This window comes from Myotis davidii, unplaced genomic scaffold, assembly GCF_000327345.1.
Source record: "Myotis davidii unplaced genomic scaffold, ASM32734v1 scaffold339, whole genome shotgun sequence".
Taxonomy (NCBI): Eukaryota; Metazoa; Chordata; class Mammalia; order Chiroptera; family Vespertilionidae; genus Myotis; species Myotis davidii.
This window is the reverse complement of record NW_006290778.1, coordinates 1,972,607-1,983,842: the sequence shown is the minus strand read 5'-3', so window position 1 is coordinate 1,983,842 and position 11,236 is coordinate 1,972,607. Positions and strand designations below refer to the sequence as shown.

Sequence of the window (11,236 nt, the reverse complement as noted above, 5' to 3'; positions counted from 1 at the left end):
ACATATGCATTGAAGATTCGCGATTTTGCGCTATCATGGTGCCTGTTAGAATGTTGAAGAGCTCGCACTTGCGCACTAGTGAGGTCCCAGGGAGATGCTGATGCAAGGGTGGACCAGACTGCTATAGTGACAGGGCGGGAAAACAGGGAGCAGGGACCAATCAAATCAGGCTTTGTATACAGCCAACAGCCAGCCACAATACTGCCCCATTGTACAGTACAGCATAGAAAATGTCGACCAGTCAAACCCCTATCATCCCTATCATGGCACCAGCCAAAAGAAAGAAGTATGATGCAAATTTTAAACTAAAAGTTATAAACTTTGCTAAGGAAAATAATAATTGTGCTGCTGCAAGACAATATGGAGTAACAGAAAAGATGGTTCGGGACTGGAAATCAAATGAGAAAGCATTAAAGAGTATGCCAAGGGGTAAGTGTGCATTAAGAAGAGGCACCCCACACTGGCCAGAACTCGAAAAACATGTAGCAGACATGGTGGCTCAACATCGCCAAAACGGTTATGTGGTGACACGAAATACAATACGCTTGTTTGCACTTCAGTGGGCCAAATCTAACCCAGATCACAGCAACAATTTTAAGGCCACTATATCCTGGTGCAGTAGATTCATGGCAAGGCATGATCTGGTACTAAGGCAAAAGACAAAAATTGCCCAAAAATTACCCTCAGATCTGGATAACAAAGTGGGTAGTTTCCATCGATACGTAATACAACAGCGCACTAAACATGGCTATGCGTTAAGTCATATTGGAAATATGGATGAAACTCCAATGAATTTTGATATGATTGGAAATAAAACTATCCATCAAAAAGGTGAAAAAACTATTTTGATAAAAACAACAGGACATGAGAAGTCAAGTTTTACAGTGGTACTCGCATGTACAGCTGATGGCAACAAACTGAAACCTATGATTATTTTTAAAAGGAAAACAATGCCAAAACTCAAGTTCCCTGCTGGTTGTTTTGTGCATGTGCATGAAAAAGGTTGGATGGATGAGGAGGGTGTGAAGCTATGGCTGGATAATGTATGGAGCAGACGACCAGGTGGTCTACTTCAAAAACGTAGTCTACTTGTGTGGGATATGTTCCGGGCTCATTTAACTCCCAGCACCAAGGAAAGGCTTGCGAGAATAAAAACAGATGCAGCAGTTATTCCTGCAGGATTGACATCATTGGTACAGCCCCTGGATGTGTGCCTAAACAAGCCGTTTAAAGATCGCATTCGAGAACAGTGGAATGAATGGATGGTTAGCGGCGAAAAGTCATACACAAAAGGAGGAAACATGCGTGCTCCACAGTTGGATGTTTTGTGCCAATTTGTCATAAAAGCCTGGAATGATATTGATGCGCAAACGGTAATCAAGTCTTTCAAGAAGTGTGGCATATCAAATTCATTAGATGGTATGGAGGACGAGTACTTGTGGCAAGATGAAGAGGAAGCTGAAGCTGAGGCCACATCATCTGACGCAGAATTGGTAGATCCATACGATGACTGCCTTGCAACTGTATCCCAAGATGTCGTTGATGAACTTTTAATATCAGATGATGAAGAGGAGTTTGAAGGCTTTTAAGGTGAAACTGTCATGCCAGCAAACTTGCTAGGGACTTGCCTGGCACTTGCTCTCTCCCTCTATTTGTTATCTTACTTCTATCATTGACAGTCCCTCTAGGTTGTGGGCTGCTTGCCTGTGTTCCTGAGAAGCATCTACGGTACCAGTCTATAGAGTGTGTTTTCTTTAGTGAATTACCGGTATGTTTACCGGTAATAAGCTTGCACTGTTTTATGTATATGTTTGATTACATACAGCCTTGTGACAGTTTTCCTGCATGTCATAAGCATTTGAATATAAATTAAAATGTTAAAATCAAATCTGATATTGTTTTACCTTTTATTTGGTGTGTGGAAGGTGCGGAAGAGGGGGTAGTCTTATACGGCGAGTATATAACAAACTCTGTATTTTGAGTGGAAATGTTAGGGGGTCGTCTTATACGCCCAGTCGTCTTATACGCCGGCAAATACGGTATTTACTTATTTACTTACTTATTTATTTTTAATATGTTTTTATTGATTTCATGGAGAAGGAGAGCGGGAGAGAGAGAGAAACATCAATGATGAGAGAGATTATTGATCAGCTGCCTCCTGCATGGCCCCCACTGGGGATCAAGCTCGAAACCCAGGCATGTGCCCTGACCGGAAACCGAACCTTGACCTCCTGGTTCATAGGTTGACACTCAACCACTGAGCCATGCTGGTCGGGCATACAGTCACAATTTTAAATATTACAAACTGATTTACCAATTCTGCAGATGTAAAATTCTATTACATGAGTAAGAGATTTCAGTAAATGTATAGTTTCTAATACTCATTATAATAAATATTTTCATTGTCATTTAGGCACGTGAACGGGTGACGAATGGTCTTACTAAGCTATTAGAAACCAACATTCTAGTAGATGCAATGAAATTAGATCTTTCTGCTTTAGAACCTGTCCTTTTAACAAAATCACAAGATGTCGAAGCACTGATGGACAAATTGGCAGTGGATCAAGAAAATGCTGATCAGGTATGCTGAATAACCTGACTTGTGGGTGAGAAAGCTTTAATCACCAACTGATCACTTATGTACAATGACAAGTGATTGGATTTTTTATCGTCCATGTCGTTAAAATAATTAGCATTGATTTTAAGTTGTAAACAATCTCCCTTCAATAAAACAGTCTGATTCTCTCCCTGAAGTTAAGTGAACCTAAAGAGTGGCACCCAAAGAGTGGAACACGAAGAGAGAGTTGTAAGAAAAGTGCCGCCTATAAACCTAAAGCACCTATTCTTCTCCTAGAAGGAACTGTCTACTCTAACTTTTTCTCCATTATTCTATCAACATAGCACGAGATGCAGTAAGGAGAGGGTAAAATTCAGTGTAGCTAACCCTCTTTCCTCACCAGTCTAATCCAAAGGGGCAAATATGACATTATTATTGGCTTTGTTTGTAAGTATTGAAATTCAAATATTGAGACCACGTAAGCAGTCATATTTCAATGGTTAGGTCCGCAGCGTTGTGCGAGAAGATGAAGCAGTGGCCAAAGTCAAAGCCGAAGAAACCCAAGCAATAGCTGATGATGCTCAGAGAGACCTTGAAGAAGCCCTGCCCGCACTCGATGCCGCCAACAAAGCACTGGACTCCTTAGACAAAGCCGACATATCTGAAATCAGAGTTTTCACGAAGCCCCCCGACATGGTCATGACTGTTATGGAAGCAATTTCCATTCTCTTGAATGCCAAGTGAGTAACCCAGAATCATGTATTGCTGAAACACCTGGTGGAATTTCTTTGCAGTTTTTTTTCAGTGTTCATTCTCTTCTCTACCCGCTCATTGATTTGGGCAGTCATTCAGCAAGTTGATTCGACAAACATTTTCTTTTAACAAGGCACATACAGTCTGCTGCAAAGACAGACATGAGAATATTAATTTCTAGACATGAGAAAGTTGCATAGTATTAGGAGGGCTGAGATCAGAGTGCCCCTGGGGAGTGGGGTTTTTGAGAGATGGTTCTCAGGTGAAGAATGGGAGTGTAGAGAGAGCCCAGCGACCTTCGATGCTCATGGGGTGGGATGGGCTAGGCAGGGAGGCAGGGATTACATCATGAAAGGTCTCACATACTGTTTGTAGACATGTAGTTTTCAAACTTTCTTTAGTAATATAATCTTTTTATTTTTCAATAAAAATTATAAGAAACCTTTCCATGTAAAACCAATCAAAGCAGGGGAAGAGGAGTAGAGCACCCCCATGCCAGGCTTTCCACCAGACCCTCTGGCCAGCACCTCAGTGGGGCCTGGCAGCCCTGCAAAGCACAGATGGAGAGTCCTGGCCACAGGGCACTGAGAACCACTGAACATTTTCAACATAATCGGATTTTCATGTGAGAAAGTCCAATTTGGCAAAAGTTCACAGGAGGTAAGGTTGACTGAGAGACATAAAATCAGTTAGAAGGTGATTCGTAGTGTCCTGGCAGAAGGTTAAAAGGTGAGTGCCTGGGGCATTTTAATGATAAAACTTGTTTTTCTATGTTGCCTTACATTTCTAAAACTCTATGATTTTATGATTCGTTCCCTGCTAAAACTGGATAGTACGAAACATCAGCCAGCCAATTACCTGTCTGCCCATAAATTATGGTGTACAAAACCACCATTTAATGGGATTATAGAATTGAGATGAAAACTACCCACTTATTGGGATAATATCTTAATGTTCTCCAAAGAATGCATTTTTATGGTTCCCATGCTATTTTATTACAGTGCTACTAACTTACCACTTCTGTCTTTCAGGCCTGATTGGCCAACAGCAAAGCAACTTCTCGGTGACTCTAACTTTCTCAGAAGACTTTTAGAATATGATAAGGAAAACATAAAGCCTCAGATATTGGCAAAGCTTCAAAAGTATATTAACAATCCTGATTTTGTGCCTGAGAAAGTAGAGAAAGTATCCAAAGCATGTAAATCCATGTGCATGTGGGTGAGAGCCATGGACCTGTACTCTCGGGTGGTCAAAGAAGTTGAACCAAAGAGGCAGAAGCTCCGTGCCGCGCAGGTACGTTATCTGTGTTGTGATGTTTTTATAGAATCAAAGGCCATGGTCACCCATCATTCAAGCTCCCTTTCTCATGCCCCTGTGACCCTAAGCAATGTAGATAGTAACAGTGCTCTAGTTTACCACATGATCTCACTCATTCATGGATAATTGAGACGGGGATAGGGGAAGCTAGGGGACTGTCAAGGGCGGGGGAGAAAAAAGGACACATATGTAATACCCTTTGTAATACTTTAAGCAATAAAACAATAAAAAAAAGAAGAAGAAGAAAAAGAAAGTAACCTTGTGATGAAACCATGAAAATTGAAATCTATACCAGAGGCCCCTTAGGAAAAACAATTCATTGGCAATTAAGTTCACCAAATAGCACATATATGGAATTTGTTGTAATTGGTTTTGATTTTGCAGAAGGGATTGTATTCTTGTGGAATGAGGTTATTGAATAAAAAGTTGGTGTTATAAATTAAGAAAAAGAATAAAAAATTTTTTCCACAAAAAAAATTTTAAAAAAAGTTAGCATAGATTATTTGTTTCCACATGTAAAAAAACCTTTTTTATAGCTTTTATTTATAGCTTTTGAATTTTGTGACATACATAAAAAGGCCTTCCTTACTTTGAGACCATAGGGAATTTGTCCATGTTTTCTTCAACAATTTTTACATCTTGACCTCTTAGTTAATTTATTTTGTTATGATGAATGTGTTGGGTATCCAGCTTAATATTCTCCACATGAATTAAAGGAAAGCAGAGGGCTCTTGATTAAATTACATTCTTTCCAATGATTTCTAGAAGTTACCATTTCCAAACGTCCCATCCATAGGTTCAAGCAGAGGACTGGGAAAGACTTTTTCAGTAGGGGCCATGCTGGAGGCAGGAGTGAGCATGGTGCGTTCACATCAGGGAGCAAGACCAGAGAGACTGAGGATGTGAAGTAGGGGGAGATATAAGGTTGGCCCACCAGGGGGAGCCATGCGATGGAAGCCCCTTAATACCAGGCCAAGGCGATAAGGAACAGGGTTGTGGTCAGAGAGACCTGCAGCCTTTATGTTTTGGGAAGTCTGGCCTGGTAGAGGGTTGGAGAGGCAGAGCACAAGCAGGGGGCCTGAGCAGAGGCGGCCGTCAGAGGTCCATGCCAAGCCCAGCACCTGTTGGACATTTTTTTAGGGCTGGGTGGAGGCCGAGGACCAGGGGCACGTTTCCAGTCAGGACACTCGGTAGGGTTCCTGGAATTAGAGCAGGGCATCCCCAGGTGTTTCACTTTTGCTCCTGAGTCGACCCCTGAGAACCTAACATCAGGGGTGTCCTCCTGAGTTGTTTACGATGTGCGGGGCTGTGGGTGAGTTTCACATGTACCGTCTCATTTCATCCTCACCTGCTATTATCCCCATTTTATAGGTTAGGAAACTGAGGCCTAACAAAACCACCAACACACTCAGTTCACAGGTATTGACATTGGTAGAACTGGGCTGAGGAAGAATCTTTCTGGCCTCATAACTGGGGCTCTTAGCCACCTTGTAGCAATTTTTTTTTTCCAGAAATGACCTCTAAAATCAATCCTCTTCCAGCAAAAAGGAAAATGAATTCTTAGTATATTCACATTGCTTCTGGCATTTTTGCGGTCCCTTTTAGCTCTAGGATCAGATGTTCTATGTTTCCCTTTTCTAATTACTCCCACCCTTGACAGTGCCCTTTGAGGCTCTGAAATCCAGCTGAATCTGCAATCAGAATTGAGGTCCCAAGCAGGGCGGAGTGGTCATCTAGTGGAGCGGGTTACTGCAGGAACTGGGGCTGTAGCGGGTTACTGCAGGAACTGGGGCTGTAGAGCAGCGGTTGGCACACTTTTTCTATAAAGATTCAGGTAGCCCAGCCGGCGTGGCTGAGTGTCCACCAATGAACCAGGAGGCCACAGTTCAATTCCAGGTCAGGGCACATGCCCAGGCTGTGGGCTCCATCCCCAGTGTGGGGCATGCAGGAGGCAACCAAACAATGATGCTCGTCATTGATGTTTCTATCTCTCTCTCCCTCTCCCTTCCTCTCTGAAATCAATAAAAATATATTTTTTTAAAAAAAAGATTCAGATAGTAAGTGCTTCCAGCTTTGCTGGCTCTGGGTTCTCTGTTGCAGTTACTCGGCTCTGCCCTTGCAGCATCCCAACAGCCATCAGCACTGCACACATGACTGAGCATGGCTGTGCTCCAACATAACTTCATTTGCGGACACTGGGATTTGAATTTCATACAACCACCATGTGTTACGAAATATTGTTCTTTTGATTTTTCTCCCCAACCACTCACTCACAAACCATACAAAGGCAGGCAGCAGGCGGGCACTGGCTCACAGGCTATGGTGTGCGGTCCCTGCTCCTTGAGAACTAGTCAGGAAAGATCAGGTTTCACTATTGCAGGGATATTCCATGTGTTTAAAGTTGGTAATCCAGTGTAGTCACTGATTCACCCCAAATGCTTGGTAAGGCTGTTTCTCTTTTCCTTCTAGGATTCGTTTCACTGGGCTTTGTTTCTGTTCTGTTTTCATCTCTTGGCTTCTGTTCTTCTCTTCTGGGATTTTCTATTTGTTTCAACTTTGTATATTATCTCAGAAATGTTTGAGGACATGACAAAGGGAACATAAATCCTACTTTTTTAAAAATGAGTTATAAACGGGCAGATTTCACCTTCTTTGGGGGCCTATTCATGCAGTTACTTTATTTTATTAGGCTGAACTTGACGTTACTATGGCTACCCTGAAAGAAAAGCGAGCATTGCTTAAAAAAGTGGAAGATCAAATACAGGCCTTACAAGATGAATATGACAAGAGCGTGAGCGAGAAAGAAAGTCTGAGTAAGTAACTCGTAAAATGTATTTTGGTCAGGAAATGCCTGATTTTCAAAAGTAGACTTTTATTTGTTTGTTTGCTTGCTTGCCTTTTCCATTGATTTCTAGAAAGAGAAGAAGGCAGGTAAGAGGGGAAGAGAGAGAGAAACATGGACATGAGAGAGACACATTGATTGGTTCCCTCCGCATGCACCCCCACTGGCCTGGCGAACCTGCAACTGAGGTACATGCCCTCAACTGGGAATCCAACCACAGCCTTTCGGTCCTTGGGCCAACACTCTAACCACTTCGTCAAACAGGCCAGGGCAAAAATAAGAGTTTTAAGGCAGTCATATCTCAGCTTTCATTCAACATGCAGGACATAGTTCCATTAGACTAGTGCATTAAATGCCTCCTAACATAAAATGAGAAGAACTGGAATATTGTATAGATTCAACTCCTATATGTGAATATGGCTTGTTGGGGGCATGTTACATTGTAACATCAAGCAACACATGCATTTGATTCAGAAAATAAGTAGGTAGCACAGAGAGAGTGCTTAAATAGTGCTCATTCCTACTATAAACAGAAGCAGGCGAATAAACTTCTATTTTAGGAAAAGATTAAGTAACATAATCTGATTTTCTTAAAATGTTCCAGCAAGGAATATGGCCCTGACAAAAGCACGACTGATACGTGCTGGGAAGCTGACGGCTGCCTTAGGAGATGAGAAAGTTCGATGGGAAGAAACCATCAATAAATTTGATGAGGAGCTATCGAATATCATCGGGAACGTGTTCATAGCAGCAGCTTGCGTGGCCTATTATGGGGCCTTCACAGCCCAGTACCGGCAACTGGTGAGTACACGTGCCTTCTCTAAGGAGTGAGGAGAAGCAGCTGAAACTGGACTGGGAGAGGGAGCGGGGGGCAGGGGGAAGAGGTCCTTTTCCTGAGTTTAGATGGAGGCTGTCCACTCTGGACGTTCTCCATCCAGAAATTTATTTCTACCTCCACAGCCCTTCCCCTCTCCTGTCAGCCAGTGATGGTCTACCCCTAGCCTTTCCTTAACACATTCCTCCCCTCCTCTCCCTTCCGCACCCATTCCCTCCCCTCCCCTCCCCTTCCCTTCCCTTTCTTTTCCTGCCTTAGAAAGTTATTCATCACTTACTACATTCACATCACAAGAACTTGGGGGAAGGAAAAAGGGACGGGGAGTCCCCTACTATTATGATCAGAAGCGGCATCTAAAGTTAGCCTGAACTGGTGAGGCGGCTTCAAAGGACTAGGCAAAGCAAGGAGCAGGAATCTAAATGATCAGGAGTGATTTTCAAGCCATTTTTACGAAAGGCCTCCCTAAAACATTTCACCCTTGTCTTTGAGTTGCAAAACCTAGTTAGCACAGGACTGATATAGATTCCGCAGGAGCCCAGGGTGCCCCTCGGGACAGAGTGTTCTCTGTTGTGCCGGACTGTGCCCCTCACTGAAAGAGGTGACATGCCAACATCCCTTTTCCCGACCCACTAACTGCTAGTAGCTCCCAGGGTCATTGAGTTAACCCCAACTTCTCCGCGTGCTTCCAGACTCTCCCAAGAAGGGCAATACACCCCTGATTGCAGACTACTGTGACTCTGTCATTTACACATGAGGTCCAGCCCGGGTGGTGACATGTCCAAAGGACCCCGATCTCCTGATATTTAGTCCACTTCCTGTGTCCCATGCTCCTTGCCAGGATGCCTGCTGAGCCTGGCGGGAATTCCCCCCTAACCTGACCTTGTGTGTGTGTGTCCTCACTCACTGAGGGTCCCTGTGCTCTACAAGTAAGCTCTCCTGCCCCTGCAGCTGATAGAGTGTTGGACCCAGGACTGCCAGTCTCTGGAGATCCCCATCGATTCTTCCTTCAGTCTCATCAGCATTCTTGGGGATCCCTACGAAATTCGGCAGTGGAATGCGGATGGGCTGCCCCGGGACTTGATATCCACGGAGAATGGCATTCTGGTGACTCAAGGGAGACGATGGCCTTTGATGATTGACCCCCAAGATCAGGTGTGTAACAAGTGCTTCTTCCGGTAAAGAGCGGCCTGTTGACTCAGCTTAACATTGTGCTGCCCATGACCGGTGCTAAAGTGGATTTGAACCGACTACTGAGATCCTGGGATGGAGACCTAGAGGGAGTTTAGAATCCTTTAGCCCAAGTCCCTCATTCAGTGGATGTAGAAAAGGGAGGCGACCGTGGGCAGTGCATAACTTCATGTTGATTGTCATGGGATTTGTTTAGGGGATTGACCGTGACTCTTCTGTTTTCGTGTGAGGGCAGAAACTCATTCTGGTATATCCTTGTGCCTAAAAAATCTGAGGAGTCAAAGCGAAGGAAGGGTCGGATGAGTTTTAGGGCCAGCCTGCCTGGAATTTACAGAATCCCGCTACCTGACTCCTAACCCCCTGGCTCAGACTATACTCCACGGGGTTTGGAAAAGGAGCCGTTGTGAAGGCAGAGAGATGGGCTGGAACAGCACAATGTGTTTTTATTTGTGAGGGAGTGGTGGTGTTATTTTTTTATGTTATCATTTTTACCTCTCAAACCTGTTTCTTGATTGAACAAATTTTCTTAACTTGACTTTTAAGAGCTTTCACCTTCTAGCCATCCATAAAGCTCTACAGCAAATGTCCTGCTCTGTGCTTTCTCACCCAGGCCAACCGCTGGATCAGAAACAAGGAAGTGAAAAGTGGCTTAAAGGTCATTAAACTCACGGATAGTAATTTCTTACGCACGCTCGAAAATTCCATCCGGCTCGGTTTGCCTGTCTTACTGGAAGAGGTTTGCTTTTCACGCTCCTTTTCTCCTGCTAGTCCCCAACTGCCAGGTTATATCTGGCACCCTACGCGCGCACCATCTGCATCACGCCGAAGACACCAGTCAGGTCTACATTCAAGTTAGTCAAACTGATTGCTTTGCTTCTTGAACGATACACTCGCACAGAGGGAGCAAGCTGTTCACTGAGGAAAATTCCCTGTTTGCAGACAGGGTTCTGGTGGGATGGGCTCTGCTTTGGGACATGGCTGACTCTCAGGCCTCGTTGTGGCCCCCGGTGGTTAGCTGGCCCGAAAGTTCAATGTAGTGGTGCCATCGGGGACTGTCCGCACACACTAGTGATCTGAAGCCAGTAAATCAGTCCAGGGGGTAGAAACACCACCTTCTGCTTAGATGTAAGGTCAGGCTTAGAGTAAGTGATGTGATAAGAATGAACTTCTGTGTTCTTGTTTTTTAAGGATATTTGTTGAGCCCAAGTGCTCCATTTCTTCGGAATCGCTCCAAGAATGGAAGTTTTCGACATTGTTCACTCATTCAACACACATTATTTGGGAATCAATGGCAAACAGTGCAGGGCTGTGAGATAGGGCAGCGGCCTGGGGACTGAGTGGGGAGGATTGGAGTCCCCAGGCCTCAATAGCTTACAATCTAGCTGGGGGCAAAGACAGTAAAACAGAGAAAAGAGAGGCAATGAGAGAAGGGGAGGAAGAGAACTTGTGATAAGGGCTCTGCAGGGGCAAGTTCAGTGCTCACATAGCCATTAAGGGGAGGGGAGAAATAGGAAATGAAGCTTCCATGTGTGGCCTGTGGCCTTGACCAGCACAGGGAAGTGCTGTAATGGATCCCAGGTCCTCATTCAAACCCTGATGTTACAGGAGAGGGTAAGGTCTCTCCAAATCTGATGGGACACAGCTATGTTAGCCTCATCCTGGATTCCTAACCCCTGGTTTACTTCATAACACAGGAGGTCCTGAGGGAATTCCTCTCTCACAGCAGCAGCGGAAAGAGGACTTT

The 11,236-nt window shown here is 44.2% G+C and overlaps 1 protein-coding gene across 1 annotated transcript in view; it reads left to right on the top strand.

The window, feature by feature from the left end:
* The window catches only part of DNAH6 (dynein, axonemal, heavy chain 6), a 219,792-nt gene that overhangs the window by 148,677 nt on the left and 59,879 nt on the right, over positions 1-11,236 (top strand). The window contains 7 exon segments of the mRNA XM_015564106.1: positions 2,414-2,581; positions 3,062-3,297; positions 4,342-4,603; positions 7,317-7,444; positions 8,078-8,270; positions 9,253-9,456; positions 10,103-10,228. Coding sequence (XP_015419592.1) covers positions 2,414-2,581; positions 3,062-3,297; positions 4,342-4,603; positions 7,317-7,444; positions 8,078-8,270; positions 9,253-9,456; positions 10,103-10,228 — 1,317 coding nt within the window.